Source organism: Magallana gigas, chromosome 5 (genome assembly GCF_963853765.1).
Source record: "Magallana gigas chromosome 5, xbMagGiga1.1, whole genome shotgun sequence".
Lineage (NCBI taxonomy): Eukaryota > Metazoa > Mollusca > Bivalvia > Ostreida > Ostreidae > Magallana > Magallana gigas.
The window spans coordinates 8,834,168-8,860,941 of record NC_088857.1 but is presented as its reverse complement, the minus strand read 5'-3'; the positions used below and the strand labels follow the sequence as shown (position 1 = coordinate 8,860,941).

Sequence of the window (26,774 nt, the reverse complement as noted above, 5' to 3'; positions counted from 1 at the left end):
AGAAAAAGTAAGTCTGCTTGTTGCTACGTGTCTGATAACTAGACACATGTGCGTTAACTTGACCGATGCTTGTTTATATAGTACTTGTCTGATGAAAAACAAAACATTTTAGGTTGTTTTTTTATTTCACAAAAATAAGCCCTGAGCAACCATTCATTTGGAAAACAGTAAAGCTTATACAGCAAATACATGTTTTTACCGCATCATCAACTGTTAAAGCTACAGAAATTCATTACTCTTCACGAGGTACTCTCCTGGTTTGGAATTTGGATTTATGATCCACAATTAAACTTATTTTTAACTGGTCTCTCGGATAATCTTCTTGAAACTGATTTCATTGTAAATTAACGTACATATGAGGACAATGTTAACAATCATTTGTGAAACAATATTGAATGAATAATATTTTGGTTATATCTTCCACGTACAGAGATGAATCTACATGGTTGAATCTACATTGTTGTGAACCATATCACAAACTCTGAAATAAAAAGGAAAATTGATTTTAAAAGCGTTGTGCTACATGAACATGCAAGTCAATTATATTTTAATCAACGAGATGCTACACAAACATATTAAGAATATCCTACTCATACGTTAATATTGATTAATTTATAGGTTTTGTACTATATATCTATAAGTTGGTCGGTCGCTATCTATCTATCTATCTATCTATCTATCTATCTATCTATCTATCTATCTATTAATTTGTACCTTTAAAATCTATTTTGCCGTCTTTGTTGGCATCAGCTTCCTATGTATACATGTATATACATATATACTATATATCTATAAGTTGGTCGGTCCATCCGTCAGTCCCTCTATGATTGTACTGTATCTATCTATCTGTCTATCTATCTATCTATCTATCTATCTATCTATCTATCTGTCTATCTATCTATCTATCTTTCTATCTATCTATCTATCTATCTATCTGTCTATCTATCTATCTATCTATCTATCTATCTATCTATCTATCTATCTATCTATCTGTCTATCTATCTATCTATCTTTCTATCTATCTATCTATCTATCTGTCTATCTATCTATCTATCTATCTATCTATCTATCTATCTATCTATCTATCTGTACCTTTATAATCTATTTTGCCGTCTTTGTTGGCATCAGCTTCCTCAAAGAAATACTTGACGTCCTCGTCAGACATACGATCCCCCTTGCCGCAGAGGGCTTTCTTTAGCTCCTCAAACGATACGTAGCCATTGTCATCTTTGTCAAATTTCTTAAAAGCATCTAACAGCAGTTTTTGCTCATAGTCCATTTTCTTGAGTTCTTTTTTCATAAACTTTTCGTACTCTTCAAACTCCACGTAGCCATTCCCTGTACATAGAGTGTGCAGAAAATTTAGTTTTCGAAATTTTATCTGGCGAGTGTTAAAGACCACCGGAACAGTCTGTGCATTTTCTTTATTTTTCTGCTTAAATTAGGAATATATTTTGCATTTTTTTTAAATAAGCAACATTGGTTTTCCATTTTTTGTTTTAAAAGGTTTGCAATAAATCCCATTTCCGTATACATGTACATGTAAATATTTGCGCATGTGGAAACAAAATCTTATATTATCAGGAGATAAGTGCTATCATTGCCGGGCAACTACACCAAGAAAATGGAGATTGTATTTTGTAAATTGACATACCGCTAATGTCCATCTCTGCAATCATTTCGTCGGCTTCCATGCTTGTGGGATTTAAGCCATGGATTTGTGTCCCTCGTACAACCTCTTGAACTGATATTCTCCCATCTTTATTTACATCAAGATAGTCAAAGGACCGTCTGATCTCTGTCAATGTCAATGGTACCGTGCCAAGATAATACAAGACAGGTACTGAGTGCCAAGTAATAAACTAGGCGCCGCAGAGAGAGAGAGAGAGAGAGAGAGAGAGAGAGAGAGAGAGAGAGAGAGAGAGAGAGAGAGAGATTTCTTTACCTAATGCTTCTTTTTCCTCTGGGGAGAGGTCTGTCATGTTTAGCTTCTTCCTATTTATGTGTATTCACAGTCGTTGCTAAAACACAGTAATATTTAATTAGGAGCAAACTTTTTATTTCACATATGCAGAATTTAAATCTCTGTGTTAGTCTGTGAAAATGTCACCGAGCAATTTAGAAGCTTTAAGTCACTTGACTCTCATCGAGAATAAATCGGGTGGTATATCCTATACGTTAATATATGTATGGATCTTCGTTTGAAATATCAAACATTTACAGTGCATGTATAATCCCTGTGTAATATGTGTTCATGATCTCTAAACAATCACCTAACATTATGGTTTTAAAAATACGAGGTGAACTAAAATTGAACTGGGCCAACTCTAAAAATGTTTTGTCAAGGGATTAGTTAGATATTCCCGTTAATCAAACCTCCATGCTGTGATTTAAAAATACCAGCATACATTTATATAACTGGGGCTCGAACATTCATGGGTAATAATTTTCAGGTTAAAAAAGGATTTCATTGATAATATTCAATGATTAATGAATTCTTTTATATGTTTATAATAAAATGATATTAATTTCATTCTATTTCCATTTACTTGTAAATATTATGATATATCCTTTTTTTTAAAATTGATTATAATAACGTTACTGTATATTTATCAAAATAGAAAATGTCCGCTTCTCATTTAGAATGTACAGAGAAGGTTTTGTTCTTTTCTATAAGCTTGCAGTGCTCCCACTGTAATCCAGAAAGTATATGGCTTCCAGAAGACTTTCAAATGTGGCTGGGTAGTTGGTAAGGCAAATTTTTCCATCCCCTAAGGATTCGGATGTGGGTGGGTGGGTATTTACATACATATATTTACATCCACCAAGTATTATTCCTTCTATTTCTTACGGAAACTTATAGTTAATTCATAGCTCTATAGCCAGACTGAAATCTACACGCCCTGTTAATCGATTGGTCGAAATCTACAGCAGCTGAAACTGACAAAAAAATGACAGGACAGATATTGACACGCCCTGTTTATCGATTGGCCCAAACCTACAACGACCTAGGAAAAATCACGGACTGCACGAAATAATCATGACGATGTCAGAATCAAAGTCTCACAGGAGACGATTTGGCTGTTTCTTTTAGCTAATGCACTTACGTACATTAACAGTAATTTAGTAAATTTTAATTACTTTTCATAATCAATTTATCAATTAGCTAAAAGAGAGATGTTAATATAAAGAATAAAATGCTTTCTTTGATGATTCATTCGGGTTTTGAAGGTAGCGATCATTGCAGAAAAAAATGACATATTTTTTCTGCAATGTCGCTACCTTCATATCCCGAATGAATCACCAAAGAAAGCATTTTATTGTTTAAATGTCAGATACCTAAAAAAATAAACCACAAACATACCTGTTCTGTTGGATTTCGAATGGCTCGCCTGTGTCCCGGTTGCCCGGATTTCCCTGCGTTCTTCTTTAAAAATGATTTGGAGTGTAGACGTTCTTAATTCCTTGTAATCTGTGCGACTCCAATCAATCAACGGATATATCCCCCATCTTAATGCCTTAAGCGGTTAAACATAGCCCTAACGAAACTTAAATAATCTCTCCGTGGTTAATAACTTTATTTAAAGCGGACTAGAAATTACCATTTAATTGTAATTGCCAAAACAAAGTGTTTTCTTACGAACGACATTGCATGTGCATGTATGTACATGTATATATAAAAAGTATACTATATATGCGTTTCCATTTCTGAAATGTAAAAAAAAAATATTCATCAATATCAATAAAATTTGTTTCAACTTAAAGACCTAAATGTTACTTGACACAGTAACACGGCTAGTAGACTGTTATTAAGAAATGTTTTAACTTCATTCAGGTGATGATATTGGGGAAAAAAATAAAATTACTATTATGAAGAACGGACATGTATAATAATTAACGATTATTATACATCGTTTTTATCTCATCAGAGATTCGAAATCTTAAGTAAAATACATACACAGTACCTTTGGCTAGGACCTTATGAAACTATTTACATGTGTATATATAAATGCTTGATGGGAATTGATTTCATATTATAGAAACGAGCAATCAAACTACATTTTTCTATTTTAATGAAAGATTATATACGTACAATTTATGCACCAATCGCTGAGGACTTTAGGTTGGAAACGTATCAGGTCGGAAATGTCGCACGTCGAAATTTCGGGTGGGTCGAAACGTCTGGGGGTGGGAATGCTTGGCACTAAGTTGTACCCTTCCCTGTAGAAATGGCGTCGGCTTACTGGTTGCGAAAGTTACCGGAATTTTTCATTGCACGTTTTCCATTTCTCAATGCAATAAGCTTGCTTCTTTTACTTGCAGAGCGTGCACAAAATGAAAGGTAACGTATCTTTAATGATGATCTGAGCAAATTGAAGTTGCTTCAGGAAATACGAATCTTATTCTGTTGTATTTTTTTGAGGAAATTCGGTTCGATAAGAACATAACGTAAATATTCTGACAAGATAAGCTATAAAAAGCTAAGCAAGTCGGCTAGTGGAATATTATTATTTAGAGAGGAAATGCATAATCTTTTTGAATAAATATAGTTTCCAAAACAAGATTTTTCCTTTGAAATGCCCCCTCTAGCTTATAATCAGGTTTCAATACATGGCTAAAAATGTGATGTCTACTGGGATTATGTATTGCAACAGACCTGGACATATGACATGGATTATAACATTGAAATATTATGTGAGATATTCCGAGCGCTAATACTAAAACAAGTCCCACATAAGGCCCACGGCAAATGGAGAAAAGATGTCAACATTCCCCATTATAAATCTCCATAAGAAATCAGTTTCTATTCTTGTGAATTTTTCCAATTGATAAACGATAATGTGTGAATAAAATTTTCTTTGATATTTTCCCCTTTCATCTATTTCAATTGCACTTCTTTCACAGGTATGTTTTATTTTTTATTAAAAATTGTCAAATTCTGCTGCATTCATATCTTTGGACTGACTATAATTTTTTGTTCCCTGTAATTATAAAGAGTTCACTATTTATGATAGCACACAGATTTTTCTTTATTTATAAGAATAAGATAATACAACTCTAGATGCTCTCTTTCATTGTAACTTTGTATAAATATCCCTCTGAATTCCCTTGTCACAGGCTTGTGGCAAACCACTGCATTCAATATAAACTTATATTTGTATGTGGAATTCTTACAATAGCTACAGCTGATACCAAAAGTCAGTTGCCAGACTGACAGTGTGCAGTTTGACCCAAAAACTGACCAGTTTTATAGCTTAATTTCCTCCCAGAATTCCAATCTACATGATCTCTGCAAGTGCATTGATGTTTTATCATATTCCTAACTGAAGTAAGAAAGAAATGAAATATTTTGCCATGTGCAGATAACCTAGTAGTTAGGCTTCATTTTCCTGAGCTGCTAAGTTTTTTGTCTATTTAAATTTTTGTTATAAACATGCTTGTAAAAAGTAAAATATATTTTGATATACACTGTTACATGTTTAATTAACTGTGCACAGCTGGTGTGCTATAGTTTGATATTTACATGTATTAATCAGTACATGAAAATGATCAATTGCATATGTTATGTAGTCAGTTTAAAAAAGTTCTATGAGTTTCATGGGTGTATCAGGCATTGAATGATGTGCATTTTAAATGCTTTAATTGTGAAGAAATATATTAAATATATGTCTTTACAAAAATATTTTGTGTTGTGTTTTCATGTATACATGTTGCGTGTTGTTGGCATCTGTTTATTGTGATTTTTTATTCACTCACAGTTACCCACCAATTCAACCCAAAGTAATCTACACACACATCGGGATTTTTGTTGTCTGTGGATTTCTGTTGTCTTTCCGCTACAAATGCAAGGAGGTTTCACTGGTATACTGCGGACAAATGCTGTACCTGGTGTATACCCTGTTTACTAACACACAGATGGACTACACCCAATGGCAAAAGGTGAGAGGGTTGGTCTCCATCTGGAGAACTGATGATATAGTAATAAATAAATTAAAAATTATATAATATATAAAATTTTGAATTAAATTGTTTATTATTATTCAGTGTCGGAAAGGTAGTAAGCTTTTCTCTTATTTTGTAACAATGGCTGTGTGAAAGTTGGCATTGCAGAATTAAACCAGTAGGGTTTGGTGTAATTCAAGTTTTAAAATGGTTTGTTTTGCTCATCTTATATAGCCAAGGGTGACAATCCATAGTGTTTCTCTGTTCATATTCATTGAATAGAGAAACACAGTGAATTGTCACCCTTGGCTAGCAAAGATGATGTAAAACCAATACAATAAAAAATAATCATTTTAATTTTTTGTTTAAAGTTGAGAATTTCCTTCCCACCTATTTGTTCATCATGATCTTTGATTTGATGACTAGGAAGAAATTGTCAACAGTTTAAAACAAAAGGAAGCTGTAAAAGAAAACTAGGTTGTTGCATGTGCTGCAGTATTTGTTTTTCTTTGATTCAAGAACACATTTGTTTTACTTGAATTAATCTTCAGCTTTAGACACACACCCAGTAAAAGGTCATAAAACTTGGACAAAGTCTCTCTTGAAATTTCAGTCACATTTTAACAAAAAAGGAGTATATACAGGAGAAAAAGCAAGACTAAGAATCAATGAAAGCTAGACTTTGTTCTTTTTTTGGCCCCAGTGCTATATTCATTTTCAAGTTAAATAAATAATCTGTAGTCCTTAATACCAGTCAACTGCTGTATTTGTCCACAAGTTCATTTATATAATATCAGTAAAAATTCCACACTAGTCAGTCTAAAAAATGTAAAGACTTTTCCATGTCCCTGAATTATCTCTCTTCATACATGTGTAGGAAAATTAAGTTAAAATTTTTAGTTTTTAATACGTAGTATTCTAAATTTTTGTTTTTATCTGTCTGACTTCTGAAACTGTTTCCTTTTTGTCCCCAGATTAGGATGGCATCTCGTCACATTGGCTGTATTGGTATTTTTCTCCTTTTCTCATCCATTTTTGAAAACTTGCCATCAAAACAATTGCAAAAGCTTGGAGAAACCGTCATAGGACTATTTCTGATGGCGTTTGTGTATATTCTCAACGACAGTGTAGAGGACAAGAAAGCCTTTTTGTACCATGTCCCGGGCGGTGACTGGAGTAGGTATTTCTTCACCCTCGTCTTGGCGGCCGGTGCCATTAGTTTTTTCTCGGGCCACTTTCTGAGAGACATGTCCATCTCGGTGATCGTGATGTTTGGAATCCTGACAATCCTCATTGACTGTGACATCAACTACTGGGTAGAAGGCAACAGAATGCTATTCTGGAATCAAGTGCGGATTATCATTGATGACTTGTGTATATTACTTGGTTTTGCAATGATCGTTGTTCGAATTGACAATAGGGTAAAAGTTGAGTAATTAGGCATTCAAAACACTACTACTACTTTGATTCTTTGAACTGACCGAGAATTTTAAATGATCTTTAGTCACCTTGTTTGTGTTTTAAGTGATCTCAATTTGTTAGTGAGTTACATGTACCTACTAACTTACACAGATAGATTTCTGTTTCCAGAGTGCCAACCAATCCTAGCTTCCTTACACCATTAATTGTTGTTGAAATCAGTAGTGTCTAACACTCAGAGCCCTGACTGTAGTTTCATTTCAGAGTAACAATCTTTATAATGACTTAATCATATTTTAATTAGATTTTAAAAACTGCGCTCTCAAGATTTGATACATACCAGGTATGTGATTCTGAAGATGATCAATTTATTTGAATAATAGGTTTAATTAACTTATAACTCACAAAATACCGTAAAACAATTTCTTCTTTTATAATATTTATTCATGTAATTTGTGCAATATCAATAGCCTTGTGCTCACATCTTTGATATTCTAAAACATAATGATAGCCATTAACTACAGCAAATGTATAATAGTATTGTTATCGAAGATATACTGGAACTTGGTATCAATGTCCATATTTACATCTTATATGCATTTAAGAGGTAATAAGAAATGTTGAAATTTAAATAATACTTGTATTTCCTGTATTGTTGACCATAATTTGGTGCTTAAAGTTCAATTACATTTTAACATGTACATGTAACGCATATAATTTTTTACAATGTAAACCAAAATCAAATAAAAAAATTAACAATAAATACAGCAAACTAAAAGAAACAATTGCTTCAGTGCCATTTAATATGGCCTATATCATACAGAGCTATGAGTGTGTATTACATTTTATAACCATTGCATGGATCCCATAATGATTGATGTGGCCTATTTACCCTTGTACCAATAATTTGGTTTTGCTATTCTACCGTTTGTTTGTCTTTTGACATCTTGGAATGAAAAAACTGAAGAATTCAACCAATTGTTATTTATTAAAAGAGGAGAACTAAGAAATTTATTATTAGTAATATATACATGTACGACACGATTTTTCATGGATGTGTTTGGGTTTTTAAAACATTTATCATAATTAATGTTAACTAATAGTGCGATTTGAATTCTGATAGTTTTTCGTTTGATTTTTAGAGGAAATAATTAGTGTTTGACACGTTTATTGAGAGAACGCCTTGTGAGGCTTGAATTCTGATAACGTTTCGTGGTTTTTATCCATCATCTTATAATCCAAAGTTTCAATTTAATGGGAGATCCATGTTAAATAAATAATTAATTAAGTCCTTTGAAGCATGAGTTAATTTGCTCCAAATTCTGATACACATGGTATGTAGTAAGGTCAGTTTTGTGAATCTATAAATTCTTATTTTGTTTCAAAAAAGAGGAAGAAGAAAGTAATCAATTCATTTAAAGGGATACTAGCTGATGATTTATTATTTATTTGTGGATTTTCTACAACAGATAATTATTTTACATAATATGCGTTATAAGAAATCAGTTTTAAAGAATTTCAGACTCTTAACATCTTTTATGCAGCTATTTTGATTATTACATGATGAATAGACTATTGTAGAAGCTGTAGATGATTTTTATGCAAGTAATTTTTGTATTGAGTCATTTTGAAATTTTAAGATATGGGGCATTTTTTTCATAAGGTTTTTAAAGTCTGTTAGAATATTCATATCTTTTTCAGGTTGATTTTTATTTGTAGTGTTGCTTTTCATGTCAATTTATTTTGTTTAATGTTGGAGTTTTTAATACAAATGTTATGTAACTTTATGGGCGTATTGCATTTTAATGCTAATTTAAGCTGTTTACATAGCACACACAAATCTAACGCATTTCATGTGGTTTAATAATCTGCTCAATATTAAAATTGTTGAATTCAAAATATGTGTTAATTAATTTGAAACACTCTTCTTGATGAGTTTTTCAGCAGAAAGAAACCAGTACAAACCCCTTAACATCCTGCAAATGAAATGCAAATAAAAGTGTCAAGTTTTGAAGAGCAAGATGCACAAACATGACACAAGATTTGGAGAACATATGTAAAAATATAACAAAACACAGGTAGAAGACAAATGATTGCTTCACCAGGACAGTGATTTATTCAGGTTTAAGGAAGGTTAAACTTTGTCGTTCTCATTAGGTAGAATGGCTGGGGAGAACTTTTGCAGGAATCGGCTCAACTTCTTCCAAAATCATTGTACTTTGCAAAATTGTATGGACTCCGTTCATTTGACATTCGGTGCTATTTAAGACGCCAACATTGATCTCTGTGCGAAATGTTTTCTTTTACAGTAGAGCAATATTACATGTATAACGATATTAAAAATAAACACGCTACCCCCCCCCCCCCCCCCCGTCCCAGCCTCTGTAACCTAAATTATTTTTACTATTTTTAGGAACATTAATCCTCCGACAAAGAGAAAATTCAATGGGTCCTTTTTGTTATTTTTTTTGTAAATAGGCGATTTCTGTTAAATTTTCCCAATAAGGTACATGTACTGCAGTATGCTAAAACTGCGAATTTCAATTGAGAATTTGGCTTCTTTTTGGAAAATTGTTTTCATTTGAGCAAAGCCTTGATATGAATGTGCCAAAAACAAAAAAAAAAACCCAAAAAGAACTCTCAACTTCATTTCACAGCAGTCACTGAGTGCTACATGTACCTATGTCCTCGGAGAGACACAACCGGTTTTTCATGACGTACCAGCAACATAAGATATGTTTCCAAAAACCGTTTACCTTAATTTCACTTTTAATGAAGACAGCGTTAAGATTTACTCAACAACAATGTACACAAATTGTAGATTCTGTTTTTCAGTTTGATGTCTCAGATATTTTGAATATTTCTTGACAGGTCTACAAGACTATTGAGAACTTTTGAATATATTTGAAAATAAGTATGAAATTCACACAGAAGATAATTAATTTTTTTTTCAAAAGGAGAGGATTATAAATATACATATATATGTTAATAACAAGATGCGGTTGTGGTCTTTTTGATTTGTGAACCCAAGGCACACTTTGGTGAAGTTCTTGTACTAATGACGTTTCAGTTTAGCCGGTTGTACGGATTTTTGAAATTGAGGTTGATGTTAATTTGTCTTTTTCTTTTGGTTGAATTAAGGTGCGTTCTAAATTTAACATTTTGACGTTAGTAAATTGAAAATCAGTACTAAAGGTTAATACCTTTTGCGAAAATTAATTTAAAAATGAATGCTAAGTCTATGTGCTGTGATGTTAAGTTCCCTCAATAAAGGTTTGATATACTTGAAATATTGAAATATTTGAGAAAATGTGGTTCCAAAATAAAGATCAATTTGATAAAATAAAATTTAACGCATTTGTTGCAAACAAAATAATTTTTACTGCGCAGTATTACAGTCTGTATTTACTTCCCAAAATAAGCAACTTAATTAAAACAAGATTTACAAAAATAATTGAAATGTTTTTATGGACAGTTAAGTTGTTTATAAGTTTCTTATTCGTCTATTTTTAAAATACATTTGTTGACTATCTGTTGACGTCATGTAACGTGTCATTACTTTTTTTTTTACTTTAGGTTTTCTTTGAAAATTGATTTTAAAAAACGTTGCATTTCTCTCTTATAATGTACATATGAATCATGCTAATGTAGTTTTGATAATGGCACGATTTCATTGATATTCTTTTACTTGACGAGCAAGTATTTAATAAACATTATACATACTAGGAAAGATGGTGCATGTAACAGCTACATGATTTAAAGAAACCTAATTTTTATCTTACTTAATTCATTATGCGAATATCGTAGTTGTTAAACATATCTATTTAAGCAAATATGGACTGTTTGTAAACGGTTTTATTTTAAATCAGGATCGAGGGGGTACCGTGTAAAAAGTGCCTACACTGTACAGGACTGATACAGATTTAATTGCGCATTAAAGTCATACAGAAAAATAGAGAGTATCATATAGTTTAATACAACACATGAGACAAGTAAAGGAAACAGTTTTCTCGAAACAAATACTTTGTATATTATTAATAATATTTCATATTCAAACTATCACAATGAAGTATAAAGTTAGTAATGTCAGACATAATCATGAACAGTTGCAGAGAAAACAGGAATGGACCAGCACTGTATTACGTAGCTCTTCTATTTTGCTGGAGTCTGGTTTGTCCGTCATTTAAACGTATGTTCATCCATATCTTCAGTCAAATCATGATTATCCGTAATAACTGTTATGACACATAACGGAAAGTTGTAATTTTCAACATATATGAGGTATATATACACACACTGTACAAATGAATGCAAGGAAACAGCTGCTTTTGGAGTAAATAGAAATGACAAAGCTCAGTTTATTTCTTGATCAAAGTGAGTAGGATTTCGTGACGATCAGAATATCCTGATGCACTTTGAATAAAGGCGCCCCGTGATTGATGTATGATGGTCTGCGCATGCTCAGTGTAGATAGGTGCCTTTTCCTCCTAGTGTGGATTTCTCGTCATAGTGGATGGAGAGTCTATCAAGAATACTTCATAGCTTTCTCTGGTTTACAGAGATAAATTTCAAGCTGTAAAGAAAAAAAATGTTTCACTATTATATTTTATTAACATCCAGGTGTGTGGTACCGTAATATTTAAAATTCATTAACTACATGTATTATACATTACATACATGTATGGGTGATAAATTATTGATCAACAAAACGTTGGGCGGAATTTTATGACGAATGCGTCTTTAATGACAATTTCACCTACGATGTTATTTATGTTTGTTTTAATACTGCTTGTGTCCATTTATGTGTATGACCAACATAAAACACAAGACTTCTATTTATCGATTGTTACGGTTGATTGGTTTTACGGAAAACTACGCGCCAAACTACCAATTTTGATTGACAGTGTTGTCAATTCCAGTCATAACACAGTGTTTGTCGTGTCTATATACTACAAAGACAAATATTTCGGTGTTTGGCTATACAACAGCCACAATTGGACAGAAACAGACGAAAGGAAATTGAAGTGGCAATACATGTATGTCTTTGATGAATAAACTATACCTGTGTGGTATTTTAATGCGCTTATGAATAATGCAGTATTTTGCATTAATTTTTGTAATTTCAAACCGCATAAACAATATCCTAACATATTCTTCATCTTGAAAACAATTAAGATTTAATTATCAAGTACTTTTTGTAAAGATATATAAATATTAAAAGACTCCAATATACAGATTATACCTACCAAAGATAAACGACCTCTAAAATTGTTATAGCCGTGTCCAAATCCTATTTGTACGGCACACTGCCTTGATTCTACAGATCCTGCAATGTTAGAAACATACATGAACATACTATTTGTCAGAAAAATCATGATTTTACAAGGTCAACCTATCAAAATAGCTAGGAAGGGTACACGTGAACAGATGACATACCCATTGACCATTTTGTTGCCTGAACTCCATTTAAGTAACCTTCAAACTTTCCGTCAGAGACTACATATTCCACATCTTTCCACTCCCCGTGCTGAAACAGAGAAGGAAACTCATTAGCATGAAATCCCCATAAAGAATAAAAAAGGGACAGCATATATTCAATAACTGTTTTTTCTAAATACTTACTGGTTTATGAATTTGTAATGAAACATGGCTAGGTTCTTTCGTAGTTTTCACGACATAGCCAATAGAATTTCTTTTCGTGAAAATCTGTATGGACCCAAAATCACCACAGTCACCATTGTTAACTAATGCCTGGGACTCGTTGAATTTCAACTTTTCTTCTTCCTTATACCGAAGGCGAATCACAAATGTTTTACCAAATTCAACATTTGTGAATCTAGGAATCAGTAAGCGACTGTCTCCGTTGAATATCGCCTCTCCATTCTGTATCAAAACTCCTTGGTTGTTTACATAGGTCCATTTACCGGAAGAATCAGTGACACCATTTTTAAAGTCTAATTTTACTTCTGGTCGACAACCTGTCGAAAGGAAATATCAACAATTTTAAAATTTTTAATACCCATCAAAATTGATACAAACAAGTATAATCTAAAATTGTGTATACTAGTACTAGTATTCCATTGTTTATGCGATACACTAAATTAATGATTATCAATTATCTTACCAGCTGGTGGTTCTTGCACAAGTGGCTCCTTAAATGTTGGATAACTTGGCTCCTGGTCGGTACATGTGCACTTTCTCTCATTATAGTGGGTACCCTCTGCGCATGGCATTGTCACATACCCTGTTCCCGGAAGTAACTGCTGGTAGTGGCTCCTATCATTGGCGATTGGAATTTTATCACAAGATTGGGCTGGAGCTATTTTAAAATAAGTTAACAGATATTGATAATTTTGCGAATATTTTGTATTAAAATGCTTTCATTCGAAACATGGTCATTCAACTCCAAACATTTACCATTGTTATACGAATGAAGATCCGTAGGCATTTCCATCGGACAGCTTTCTTTGCAAATGTTGTCGCTGTCCAGGGCGCACCCTTCTCCTCTGACGTAGCGGTATCCATACCTACAACACTTCCCTCTAGAATGACCATTCGAACACTCCCAGTATGCGCGACAGTTTTCTGAGGCTTCATAATCCCGGTCTTTTATGTAAGCACAGCGATCTATAAAAAACAAAATCAAAGTATTCAGAAAATGAATTCTAAACGCTTGTTGCCACAGAGTTTTAACAAATGCAAATTGTACTTACCCATTGGACAATAAGCTCTTTCAGAGTATTCACAGGATAATATCGTCTGATTCCAGAACTGTCCAAACGGGCATTTCCTGATGATTGCTCGAAGTCCTAGTTCTCCGAAATAGCAATGGACGAATAAGTCGCATTCATTGGGATGACTGTTGAATCCGGCTCCATTTATCATTTTGCAACCCTCACAAAGAACTGCAGAAACAAACAAATATCTAGTCAAATCTGATAAATATATTAAGCTTCGCCAGAAAGAAAAGTAAATAAGACATGAAAAACAGAAAATAAATGAAAGCGGTACCTTTAGCTTCTCTTGGACTTGGCTCTGACATGACGTCCGTGGTTAACTTGGCGATTATTTTGGCTTTGGGTGTGGCCGTTTGGTGTGGTGGAGCGAGTGTTGGCGGAGTAAGGTAATTATCTTCTACGTTACAGAACAGTTGCACGTACCCAGTCATTAGATACACCAGGTGAATATAGTTTTTGACCCGGATAACCTCGTTTTGACTTGAAGAAATCGTCTTTAGTTCTTCTTCATCGGTGTTGTATCCGACGCCGACAGTAAAGACGGAGATTCCACTTCTATGGAGACGCGCAGCCTCCATTCGGGTGTGATACTGGTATCTGGATTTTCCATTCACAATCATTATGGCGACTTTCGGAATCCCTTCTCTTCCTTCCCTTTCAAGGAGTTCACCCGCTGACTTCAGTGCTGTAAGAAAAACGAATCATTACGGTGACCACAACATTTTTTTATAACATAAATTAAAAGGGGACCATTTCAATAGACAAAATAAGCGTCAAATACAAAAAGGTACGCAACTTTATAATTAAGATAATAATAAACCTATACAAAGAAATACATTTAAAGAAATGGTGAATATAAAATGCCAAAAATCATATCTGTTGGTGAGTATAACATACCAATATCATATCTGTTGCTGTCCTCGGGTAACCCTAATCTTGCAACTTGATCTTCTAATTCTACCCGATTTCCACTAATGGGAATCTGCAATCCATCAGTGTTACCAAGCAACACGACTCCGACCTTGACCTTATCTTCCCCCATGATTAAACGATCCAAGAGCTGAACTATGGCCCCCTTTAGGTACCCAAAGTCCTTTTCGTTCCCGGTGCCATCTATTGCCAACACGATGTCAAATGTCCTGTCACAAACTGTAAACAAAGCAGGTTTATTTATTAGTTTCTACCGAAAATTATTTTTTAATGGATAATACATTGTAAACATTGCATACATTATCTTCATAACTAAAGGAAACATTATGGAAAACATTCTTTGCACTTAACCCTTTCTATGTAATTGACAGTTATATCTTTTTGATGTTATTGAACTAAAATTGAAGACTTTTGCATATTTCATTTTACACGATCAATTAAATGCCGCGCCGTCAAATGACAGGCATACAAGAATTGATAGCTGTTGTAAACTTTTAATTGAACTGTAATTTCTGGTTTCCTATTTATTGGAACATCATTTAACGCTTTTCTACAAGAGCGCGCATGCGCAAGTAAATATGGTCATGTCTATAAACCTGACTTATAAAACCAAAGAAAATCATTAAACACTATCAACTTTTTAATGTTTGTAAAACAAGTTCATTTCTACTACAAGCAAAAAAAGTATCATTTAGCTTTTCTAAGTCTGAAAGTTTTTTAGAATCGAGAGGAGAATCCAAATATCTCCATTTTCTTTATACCGTAAAACAAAAAAATATTTTCAGAAAATCACTATATACCCTCAAACAAAGCATTCAAATAAAAGAAATGCAAAATCATTCAACTTCATGCAGTTTGAGTCATGCCCTCATGCAATTACCAACTGCATTTTTTATTCGACATCGGGTCTTTCTGGTTAGCGATCGAATGAAACGTCTTCCTGCAATATAAATGTTTGAAAGCCTACTGAGATTATTTAAATTAGTTTACCTCGTTTCTTTGCAAGATACTCTGGGACGTGGGTAGTTCTGTCAACACCCTCTGGTTTTGGTGTCCAACGCACCGTTTTTGGACTGGGTGTTGTCAGCTCAAAATGAAATTCAGTGGTCAGTTTCTCGTTATTCTTTTTAAACCAATCAGGGGGAATATAAGGAATGTTCCAATGAGGAATGCTTCCGTTTGAGTTTGGATCATCTATCCAATCGGCTGGTTTCTCGAGGTTAATTTTGATATTGATCCACTCTTTCTGTTCCTGCCAATCAGGGGGCTTAGCGACATCAGGTGGCTCCCAGAACGAGGTTCTGGGAGTGAGGATGTAATCGCGAGCAATTGGCTGCTCAACATACTCCCGTTTCGGTATGTAGTCTCTAAACCATTTTGGAACACTCTGATCTGTTATATCCTTTACGTTAGGCGGGTCCCCGCCGAGTGGTGGGGGCGTAGTCGTTAAATTAATGATATATGATTTTGCAGTTGTTGTAGATGGAGTAGATTTTGGTTGATAAGACAGTCGATAGTTTGTCCGTAGACTAACATCGCCTCCTCCGGGACTAGAAGGGGTGTTCGGAGTATTCGAAGTTAATTTGTTCACAACATTGAAAAGGGTGTTGGTTTTGCTAGTAAAGAATCGGTGAATTGAAGTGGTGTATTCATTACGATCTGAAAGAGAGACCCATGCAATAAGGAAAGAACATTCCAAAGCTTTAACCATGTGTATATTTTACATGCAAACCATCCTAAATATATTATCATAAATGATAAATAACATCGTCATTCACATTCATAATCCCTACACCACGCATAGTCAATTCTATATGTATTTTTAGATATCATAGCTGACTGTTTTGTCTGTTGATCAAATATATTTCATACATCAAATTCTATTTGATTACCAATAATCAGACAATTTTCAAAGGTAAAAAGAAGATCAGATTAGACTCGTCTCTTACTTCTATCTAGACCGTTGCCGGTTCGTTGTTTATCATAGTCAGGGATATCCGGTTTGTCCGGTTGTTCCCTACTCTCGCTGCTGCTTTCGTGATCCTCACTGTCGTACGAGTCGTAATTACTCTCGTCACTGCTCGAGTCTCCTTGGTCTCCATAGTTACCTTCCCTCGACTTATCTTTGTCTCTATTTCCGCTTCCCGATCCACTGCTGCTACTCTGATCTTCACTACTGTCATCACTACTATCATCACTTCCAAAATCGCCTCCTTTACCATTTTTATTTTTCTTACATTTACAATTTTTCTTCTTCGTACCGCTTTCTCCGGAACTTTCGTCGGAATAAGAACTGTCCTCAGACGATGCTAAACCCTGAAGGTTATGATAGGTCTCTACATCTACGATATCATTTCCATCATCCTTACCATTCCCTCCTGATCCATTGTCGTCTGTTCCACTTGAGGAACTACCAGAATTTTCGCTTGAACTCTTGCTATCGCTATTTTTGGAATTACCATTATTACTATCACCACCGCCAAATTGTTTGGTTTCTCCAGAAGAAGACGAAGACCCGCTACCACTGGTCTCTGTGCTATCTCCTCCGGCGCTATCTGACTGAGCCCCTTCAGCCACGCGACTTCCTTCGTTTGCCTCCATTTGAGTCGCTTCAGTACCGTAGTCCTTGTCATAAGCCCCTAGGTCATCTGCTTCTTCTGAATCTTCGATAAAGTCAGGAGATTCTGTAACTTGCACTACGTTATTTGAAATTGTGTGAGAATCAGCGACATTGAAAGACTGAGTGGCTGATCTGTCGTCTGCTTGTGCAGCGTTTTGATTGTCGTCCATATCTTGTTTGTTAAAATAATCTCCAAAGAGATACATATTATCATCCTCCTGATAGTCTGTATATTCACCACCGCCAACTGTTGTTTGATATTGTCCAACCGGAGAGTCCGAAACAATTGGCGCATGTGTCATCACAGATTCAACATTTTCAGTTGCATCCTCGGTGTCACAATGGACAAAACCACAGCACAGCATGAAGATTATGCTAACAAATGGAAGACTTGTATGTAAGTCCATCTTTTCCTTTAAATCTGCAATAAGAAAAACAAGTTGATTTCTAAAATACCTTTCATCAATGGGAGTTTTTGAAATAAGTTGTGGCAAGTTGCAATGGGAAGAAGCGAATGAAATAAATTGATTACGATTTTTTATGTATTTTTTTTTTTTGATGTGACAAAATGGAAATTAGAGGCCAAAAGTCAAAACTGATTGGCAGGAAAGTGTCAAGGTGACTTTATTCATTTAAATATCAAAAGGGGATTGGTGCACTCTAGTATCACGTGTATTTCGCGCAAGTAAAGCAACATCTGGCACAAAATATCTCTAGCTTGAGTTCTTTTCCCATTATATAATCAATAGGAATTTAAGAAAGATTTTAGGAGTTGCGGAAGTTGGATAGTTTGTAATTCGTAATACTTTAGAGCATTAGGGTGCATATGATTGCAGAGCATAATTATGTTTGATAATTCCTCTCTCTCACATATTCATGCCTCGTTAGTTAGATAAATTCGTAAAATGATAATACTATATATTGTTCAATTGTTGAATTGGTTGATAATTGAAAAACGTTTATACAATGTTTAGAAGTTGTACAGGAATTCTGAATGACTTTGTAGATTTATGAAGGGAGAGGAAAGGCATTATTGTCGCTTGATCGTAAATAAATAGGCATATTTCTCTACCGAATCAATCAAATACATCATATATTTGCTCACTTATTTACCAGGTGTAAGGCGTTGGTGGCGCGAAAATGTCACAAAATAGTTGACGCCGCTGACCAACGTACATCAAGAAATCGACAATGTCATAGGTAGAATGCACTGCTGCCTTCGCTTCGATATTTAACTTTTCCCAAACATAACAATAGGAATATGTGCGTCAAACCAAAAATGACCCCATTATATCATCACGGCAAACGGGTCGAGTGCAAAAGCGAAAAAGAATGTCAGAATCTTATCCAAAACGAATATAATAGTCATATTTTTTAATGAATGTCCTATCAATTGAACGCAAGAACGCTCTTGATTAAAACACACTTAAAAAGTGTGGAGAGATCGGAATTCCATAGATTTTAATTAAAGTTGAAAGAATGAATTAAAAATCGTCCTTAAAGAACCTTTTTATGACTATAGATGAGGTCGAAATAAATATTCATTCATACAGAAACTTTGTGATTGTGATAAAATTGAGTTCTGGTTTTTTTTGACAATCGATTATTGATAACGTTTATATGATTGATTGTATCGATAATGAAAGAACATGGAAACCGCAGGTATACATGCCGTTCACCAACCGCGACAAAACCATGTATAGACTTATTACTGATGTAGCACAAGAACGAACAAAAATATATGTCGCTATACATTGTATATGATTTTATCTGCAGAACTTATACCAAATAGGGATGTAATATTTCAAAGTTTCTGATTTTCGATCAGGATTTAAGTTTTAAAAACGTTTTTGTGTCGCTTTACATTGTTTAACAACACTGTATGCAATGTATGTCATATCATAAATGGGAAACGTTGTAATTTCGATACGATTATAACACCGTTGTGGTAACGATAATGTTTAAAAACGCTGATGATATCGATCATTCTCACAGATATTTTCTGATTCAATTAGCCTGCATTAGCATCTTACGACGATTTCTCCAGGAAATAAGACACATTTATAATCTTCAGACAACGGAGGGTACGACCTTAATAATATATCAAAACCTGTATCAATATGTATCTTTATTTGTATCTTACTAATTTCAAAAAGAGTAATTAGTGCGGGAAAACTTTTGTAATTCTTCTCACGCAATGTGTTACGAGACAAAACCCTAACAAAGTGGGATTCGTCAGTTATAGAAATTAGGAAGCGTTATTGCCACGGTCAAAAATATAAGATCTGTGGTTACCGATCCAATAATTAATTCATTAATTACCAAAGATAGTAGTTAATTACAGCAAATGTTAACCAATAAAGTGGTGGTTGGTTATTTTATTCGACACGCATACTTAAACTGTAAGTTGTAAGATCAAAAGAAAATAATTACTAGTATACCATGCAAGACAACACACTTTGTCGTTTACTTTTGACTTTTCAATGCTATGCCAAACAATTAAACATCAATTTTACACCAGTACACCTTTAATATCTATACATGTGTGTCGAATATCAATCAGAATTTAAAAAAATTAAATAGTTTTACGACTCATTTCAAAACATTTTTTAATTTGTCACCTAAAGGTAAAAACATTAATTTTCAACAAAAAAAAAAAACCAAAACGAAACAAAAGTCAAAAAAAAAAAAAAAAATTTTAGAATAGGACATCATCAATGTAATATAGTTTGAAAACTTTACAAGGTATTATTCATAATTCAATAAAATCTCCTTTAAAAAGGGAAACATTGAAACATACTTACGTATATTGAGAAAAAATATATATCAAAAAATGATAAATCCACTTTAGGAAGAAAAATAAGAAGCGAACACCATGACCCAGCTCTCACAAGGGCAAACACCTAAAGCAATGCGACAAGCGGAGGGAGCGCGAGATCTGATGAGCCGCGATGGGCCGCCCGGGGTTTTATTAATCAGACAGGGCCTACGTTATACCTATTACAATTCATAAGACAATCGGCGAGTGAAACAGCAGATTCAAACTACAAGACAAATTATCAAGGGATGACGGAACTTGCGCTTCTATATCAAGGTTTTCTTATGTTTTCAGTAATATGTTGTTGTGTCAGAGTATGCATAAGGCTGTTATTATAACACTGTAACAACTATGCGCCTGATGTAGATATAAAACTGTTTGATTTATATACAATGTCGAAAGAATCATAAATAAAATTGTCAAGTTAATTGATTTTAATTGATATGCGTCTCCGCGGATTCTAGCGCAAATAAATCAATCAAATGAAATAAAAAAAACTTGTGAAAAATTAATAAAAAATGAAAATTAGATTAGGTTATTTTCTTCTTTTTTGCAGTTGAGTCATCTTTAAAGATTTAATTTTTTTCATCTGACACATACAGCGCATGTGCTAAAACGTGGTTTGTGTGATGTAACTCAGGTAGAAGAAAATGTCTTTGAAGACAGCTTTGAGCTTTGCTTTATGACCGCAAACTGCACGAATCAGATTTTATTAATTTCGTTAATGAGAATGAAAAGCAGTCAGCAAATGGAATTTTTTCGGCAAGTTAAATGTGCATGATGTGAATCTTATGGACATTGATGACGTCATCATTTATCATCTCTGATATTGCACAATTGTATGGTCAGCATGGAAAACCATCAAGAATTTAATTTTAAACTTCTTATGATTACTTATATATCTTACACGGTTGCAATACGGTGATGAGAATATCGGAGGGAAATACTGTATGTTGTTTATCGTTGTTTAAATTTTAATTGTTATTTACAGTTTTGAGTTGACACTAATGTTTTGTTATGTTGATTCTGCGGACCCTGTTGGTGTTTTGATGAAGACGCGTTCGTCCAATCTACTCATATATATTTATGAATTAAATTCATTAAATTACATTCAGCAAGTAAAGCATTCCGAGAATATAGGATTGGCTTGTAGAGAAGCGCAAATTAATGTTGGCAAAATGACATGAAAGCAGAAACCGTACGTTTCAGCATTTGTAAATTGGTTGAAGTTTAATACAACTGAAATTGATATATACCATACACTGTATCTTTTAAACAAATACACTCAAAATGTTTATAAAAGATTCGAATCAGTACTTCAAATGTTTAAATATATTGATTGGTTGTTTTTATTTATTTGCTGTTGTTGTTCTCTTTGTATATTTGTTGTTGTGGAAACGAAACATTGCAAGGGAAAATTAAGTCATTCACGGTGTCTACGAGTCGTATTTTTCTCGGTGACACAAGATTCTTCGATTTGTATTCAGTTCTATTTTGAAGGCGATAATTCAGCCGGACTCACTAAATACCAACTATCGTCCCCTCTGAGTGACATTGTAGTGAGGTGTTATGATGCGATTGTTATGATATATGATGATTACTTGATGTATTTGCAAAATATCTATATTTATAGATGTTACTATAATTCTTTCCTCACCATTTGACTGAGGAAAAAGATTCAATTCGGAGTGTGTGTGAAATCCAAATACACTGTACAAGAAAAAAATTTCAGGTCATAATTGACAAATCATTATAATGTTTGACTGTTAAATTTGTTATGTAATTGTATTTACACTGAATGTGTTTTTAAAACGCTTACAATATATGTTTTAAACGGTATTTCAGATAAATGGATGGGAACAGAGAATTTATATAAAAAATGAAAATTAGAATTAATGTTTTAGAACTGCTAAATAGGTCACCGAAATGATACATGGACATTTGAAAGGTGTACACTTTCTAGAGGCAAAGGCTGTTGTAATACTTTATTACATACATGCAATACAAACTTAAGGATTTATACTTACACTGCATTTGCAGTTAATTGGATGAAAAAAACTGTTATATTCAATATATCTTTGGGTAGTAACTTTTCTTAATCTTAATTATGATAGGTTACCATAAATTCTCTCATTTAAAGATTGTTAGACAAAATAACAAAAGTAAGCATGTATGGTATTGTCTATGAAAATTGAAATGCTGTTAAACGCAGTACCTTTCGCAACGTGAATGTTATGTGAGAAGAACATCTTAAATGACCTGAATCGCTCTAATATACAGAAACGTCTTGTTTAAAAGAAAATAAATGTCTATTTGGACAATTAAGATATTGTAATGGCGGTCGGTGATGAATAAAAGATTTTAATGAAATTTCCCTGACTGTTATTTATGATAAACTTAATCCACGAAGCATATATTAAAGTTTATTCGACAAGTCAAAGGCAGTTTAAGTATAAAAGTATGGTAATTTAATTTATAAAACTTTTGTAAAATGGATAGAGACAAATAAAATTCATGCAGGATTATCTTTGAAATGTCACACATAAATATATGTTATACTTATCAGAAATCGTTGTACAAAAAAAGGGAAGAACAAATTGTGCAAGTTTCTTTTTTGACTGTTTTGGTTTTGACAGGTAGCCATTTGTTTCTTGTCGAAGTAAGTCAGAATATCTAACTGGAACAAAAACAGGAGTCAAGTCTAAACCAATGAGAATTTCTTTTCTTTTGTTAAGACTTATCAAAAGATTTAGACATTTTAATCATCTTTTTTTTTTGGGGGGGGGGTGGAGGGGATAGGTTTGATGATGTTTCAAAATAGAGAAAAAGGAAGGAAGGATAGAAAGAAAGAATGATAGATAGAAAGAAAGAAATGTAAAAATATCACAACAATAATTTTTGAACAATAATTGCCCTCTTTTGTTGACGTGGATAGATCGATCAATCATCGGCTGCCCTATATAGTGTCAGTTATGTGGAGTGATATACACCGCACTGGTAGTTACTTATTGATAGGAAGTACTGAGAATAACAAAAGCAGACTGTTCAGATCAAAATAGCATCAAACCAAATACTGCTTTCTTTAAAATATATGTTATAGTTATTTATTAATTTTAATATGTCCTTTAGATTTTAAATGTAAAAATCATAACAATTAAAACATGGACACAACGTTTTGGAAAAACGTTGAGCATAGAAGGTACCATCAATTGTTTGACATTGAAGACAAATGTGTGCCATTTTACTTCTCAATTATGAAGCTGATAAAAATGTTCTTTGTACACTCAAATATTCTAATACCTGATAATAAATATTTATGTATAGCTCAGAAGTTTTGTGGTTTTAAATTAATTAAAAGTTATCAGATGTATCCCGGAAGCACACAATTCTACTAATCAGCAAAAGCCCTATTTATATAAACCAGCGGTCCTTATGTAATAATAAAATTGATATGTTTGTGCTCCAATTAAATAGCACATGCTAATTGTAATTTCAACACATTTTCTGTGTTTTCACTTCCCCGAGACATGTCAAATATTCTTGTACATCGTCGCTTTTAATTAGGATATGTTGTATTTGGAGATAAACATAAGCAAAGTACTATTATGTGTCTTTCCAATTACAGGTGTTTTCACGGTTATTAACACTTTTTATATGTTTAACACCAAAAAGTGCCCAGAGGGCTTGTCATTCAATTCAAAGAGCAACAAGGACAATCCAGAATATCAGTATCATGAAAGCTGATTTCGCATTCGTCAGTTTTTGAAATAGTTACAATGTCATATTTTTGAAAATTTCTTTGGCTAGAAAGGAAGTCATTTGAATTGATTTTATTTTTTGAAGAGTAAAAACATACTAGTGAATGAATTTGTTTATCCTTCCTTCTTTAGAGAATAGGATTTGCTCCATGACCGTGTTATTTTTTTTCTATCGACCAGAACAAAACTTTTCAAAGGCGATAGATCTCTGTTTTTTGGTCGTTAAGTATTGAGACGAGCTTTGGTATATATGTTTGTACTGTTGACTGTTTACGCCCACCAACCGAGAAATATTCGGGGAATATATTGTCATTAATGTGTTCTTAAAGACAACAAATTTACTTGTTCGGTATCCGTTATGATTGACACGTTGCACTATATTTTTCACTGCACAGTAAAATAATAAATTCTTGGCTTTTAAGCCTGAGATTATGATCATTTTACGGATACCTGTAAGGTCAACTGAATTTCTGCACTAAATCTTTCAAATTCAGCCCACACTCTTCATAAGCCCACTGGGAATTTTTCGCATAGATAAAAAACAAGTAATAGTCAATGAAAACACGAAGAGGAAATCTATCTTTATATTTGTCTGATCAGGGAGTAGACTGATCTGCTCCAGGTGTATTTTAGGTGGTCATTGTTTCAAGAACAAGTCATATATAGACGATGAGGGGCTTCGTATCAGCCGATCCAGTCCAACTTTTATTGCAGAGAAGCATAAAAAGGGTAACATGTCTTTGCACCATTATCTGAATCTTTTTCTCGTAACACAATGTCTTCTTGTTGTTTTCCTATGCCGTTGTTTCATCCCAATAAAAATGTTTGTTTAGTGTTTTATGTCAAGAAAAACCCCCACGAGCAGAATAGGGGACACTCAAAATTATTATCAAACGAACTGAACGAATATAACTTTTCCAGAAATACGTACTCATCATTGGTCTTTGAAATTTTATTTTTCATGAAACACGACGAATGGGGGGGGGGGGGGGGGGATGATAATGTAAAAATGAAAACTTACCTCTGTGTCAAAGATTGTTGTTTTCCTCTATGAGCGACAGAGCATGATCTCAAAGCATAACTAAAAGTTGTAGAAGGTATGAAGTAAAAAACAAAACAGCACTCAATATTAATCCCGAAATGCCCGCGTGTTCTCGATAGCCCGTGAAACAAATGTGTCGAGTCGTTAACCCTTGGACCAGCTGCTAAATACTTATAACTCGCGACTCATTAGGGCGGAGAAAAAAAGAAACTGATTAATGGTTATGGAATAAACCTTGATTCTTTAAAATAATTTCAAAGACATTTTCCAAGCTAGTAACCAATAGAATAATTAATTTAATGATGTTGATTTCAAAGCTGGAGGCGGTCACGAATTACAGATTCAATTTACTAGTATCCGCTAACATAAATATCTTTGTCTAGCCCCAAAACAAATTATTACAAATAATATTTGGTTATGGAATGTATAATTAGTATTATGTTCGTAAAATTTCCATGTTATAATATATCTTTCTCTCGCCTGAAAGCTTATAGAAAGAATTTATTCGTAAAAGATATAAACACTCTCAAATACCGTCCCCCCATGTTTTAATTGTTTTCGTACGTTTGCAGGTGCCTTAAATAAAATACTCTTTCACTGGATCGAAAAACAAAATCACAATAATATGCATAAACAAACACTGAATAAAAGAAAAAAGAAATTGCTGTGATCAAAGACGATGATCGATGCTTTCGTACTGAGCCGTCACTTGCCTACATGTTTTGAATTGTCTTCAATAATTATCATTGTTCGTTGGATATTTGAGGGGGTTCACGCAGAATTCACTTTATGACATAAAGAGCTTTAAGAACTCGATAATATGTACCTGTATGTAAAGAAAAATATAGCCCATTGTCTCATTATTTATTCCTCATTTCCTCCTTTCTGTTTAAATTGGTCAAAGCTCGTGAATGTTGTGATGCCAATTTTTATTCTTAAAAATTCTATTAATCTTCAATTTTATTCTTTTTTTCCTGATATTGCATACATCATACAGAAAATGCATGAGCAATATTAAACAAGGTATACAAGGCAAGGGTGTACCATTCTTATCAACGTATATAGCGTTTCCTCTCTGATCAATATTTTTACTAAATTCGGTAACATTATTGATGATGCCATCTTTTTACATAAAAACAAGCTTTAATAAAAGTCACTTGGTTGTCTAAGGAGTAATTTTGTTAGTGATACTTATGTATCTATTTTTCAAGTAGGACTTATCAATATACAGTCAAACTTCATTATCACGAACTAGATTGGACTGTTAAAACACTTTGAAATGTTTGAGTTTCGAGATATTGAGGGTAAGATACTGTAAAAATAAGGGGTTTGGACTTACAAATCATTTCGACTCATCCATTGTATTCGAGATATCAATGTTCGAGATACTGTAGTTCAACTGTATATATAGTAGCATTCTTCTACATTCTTCTACATATTTTTTCTACATCAACGTTTCAACAAAATTTATTAACATGCAAAAAAAGTATTTTACCAGCCGTTTTCT

General features: G+C 33.4%; 3 protein-coding genes across 4 annotated transcripts; 1 reads left to right on the top strand and 2 right to left on the bottom strand.

The window, feature by feature from the left end:
- Positions 1 to 103: 103 nt before the first annotated feature.
- LOC105325152 (calmodulin) lies at positions 104 to 3,635 on the bottom strand. Its single transcript, XM_066084481.1, has 5 exons — positions 3,365 to 3,635; positions 1,946 to 2,021; positions 1,655 to 1,798; positions 1,093 to 1,338; positions 104 to 481 (listed from the first exon to the last, which is right to left on the bottom strand). Exons 2-5 carry the CDS (start codon positions 1,980 to 1,982, stop codon positions 453 to 455), a joined length of 456 nt encoding a protein of 151 aa, XP_065940553.1. The 5' UTR covers positions 1,983 to 2,021; positions 3,365 to 3,635; the 3' UTR covers positions 104 to 452.
- Positions 3,636 to 4,188: 553 nt separating this feature from the next.
- LOC105325155 (transmembrane protein 101) lies at positions 4,189 to 9,261 on the top strand. The gene is made up of 3 exons (XM_011424581.4): positions 4,189 to 4,342; positions 5,760 to 5,940; positions 6,918 to 9,261. Exons 1-3 carry the CDS (start codon positions 4,230 to 4,232, stop codon positions 7,377 to 7,379), a joined length of 756 nt encoding a protein of 251 aa, XP_011422883.3. The 5' UTR covers positions 4,189 to 4,229; the 3' UTR covers positions 7,380 to 9,261.
- A 2,056-nt stretch (positions 9,262 to 11,317) lies between these two features.
- On the bottom strand, positions 11,318 to 25,374 carry LOC105325156 (uncharacterized). 2 transcript variants are annotated; one of them, XM_034482602.2, is made up of 12 exons: positions 25,247 to 25,374; positions 16,979 to 18,070; positions 16,020 to 16,688; positions 14,997 to 15,248; positions 14,374 to 14,784; positions 14,076 to 14,267; positions 13,780 to 13,989; positions 13,487 to 13,681; positions 12,985 to 13,340; positions 12,799 to 12,889; positions 12,609 to 12,688; positions 11,318 to 11,935 (listed from the first exon to the last, which is right to left on the bottom strand). In XM_034482602.2, exons 2-12 carry the CDS (start codon positions 18,054 to 18,056, stop codon positions 11,888 to 11,890), a joined length of 3,582 nt encoding a protein of 1,193 aa, XP_034338493.2. In that variant the 5' UTR covers positions 18,057 to 18,070; positions 25,247 to 25,374; the 3' UTR covers positions 11,318 to 11,887. The 2 variants fall into 2 exon arrangements, with proteins under 2 accessions (XP_034338493.2, XP_011422884.3); XM_011424582.3 differs by lacking the exon at positions 25,247 to 25,374 and adding an exon at positions 20,454 to 20,602.
- Positions 25,375 to 26,774: the final 1,400 nt, after the last annotated feature.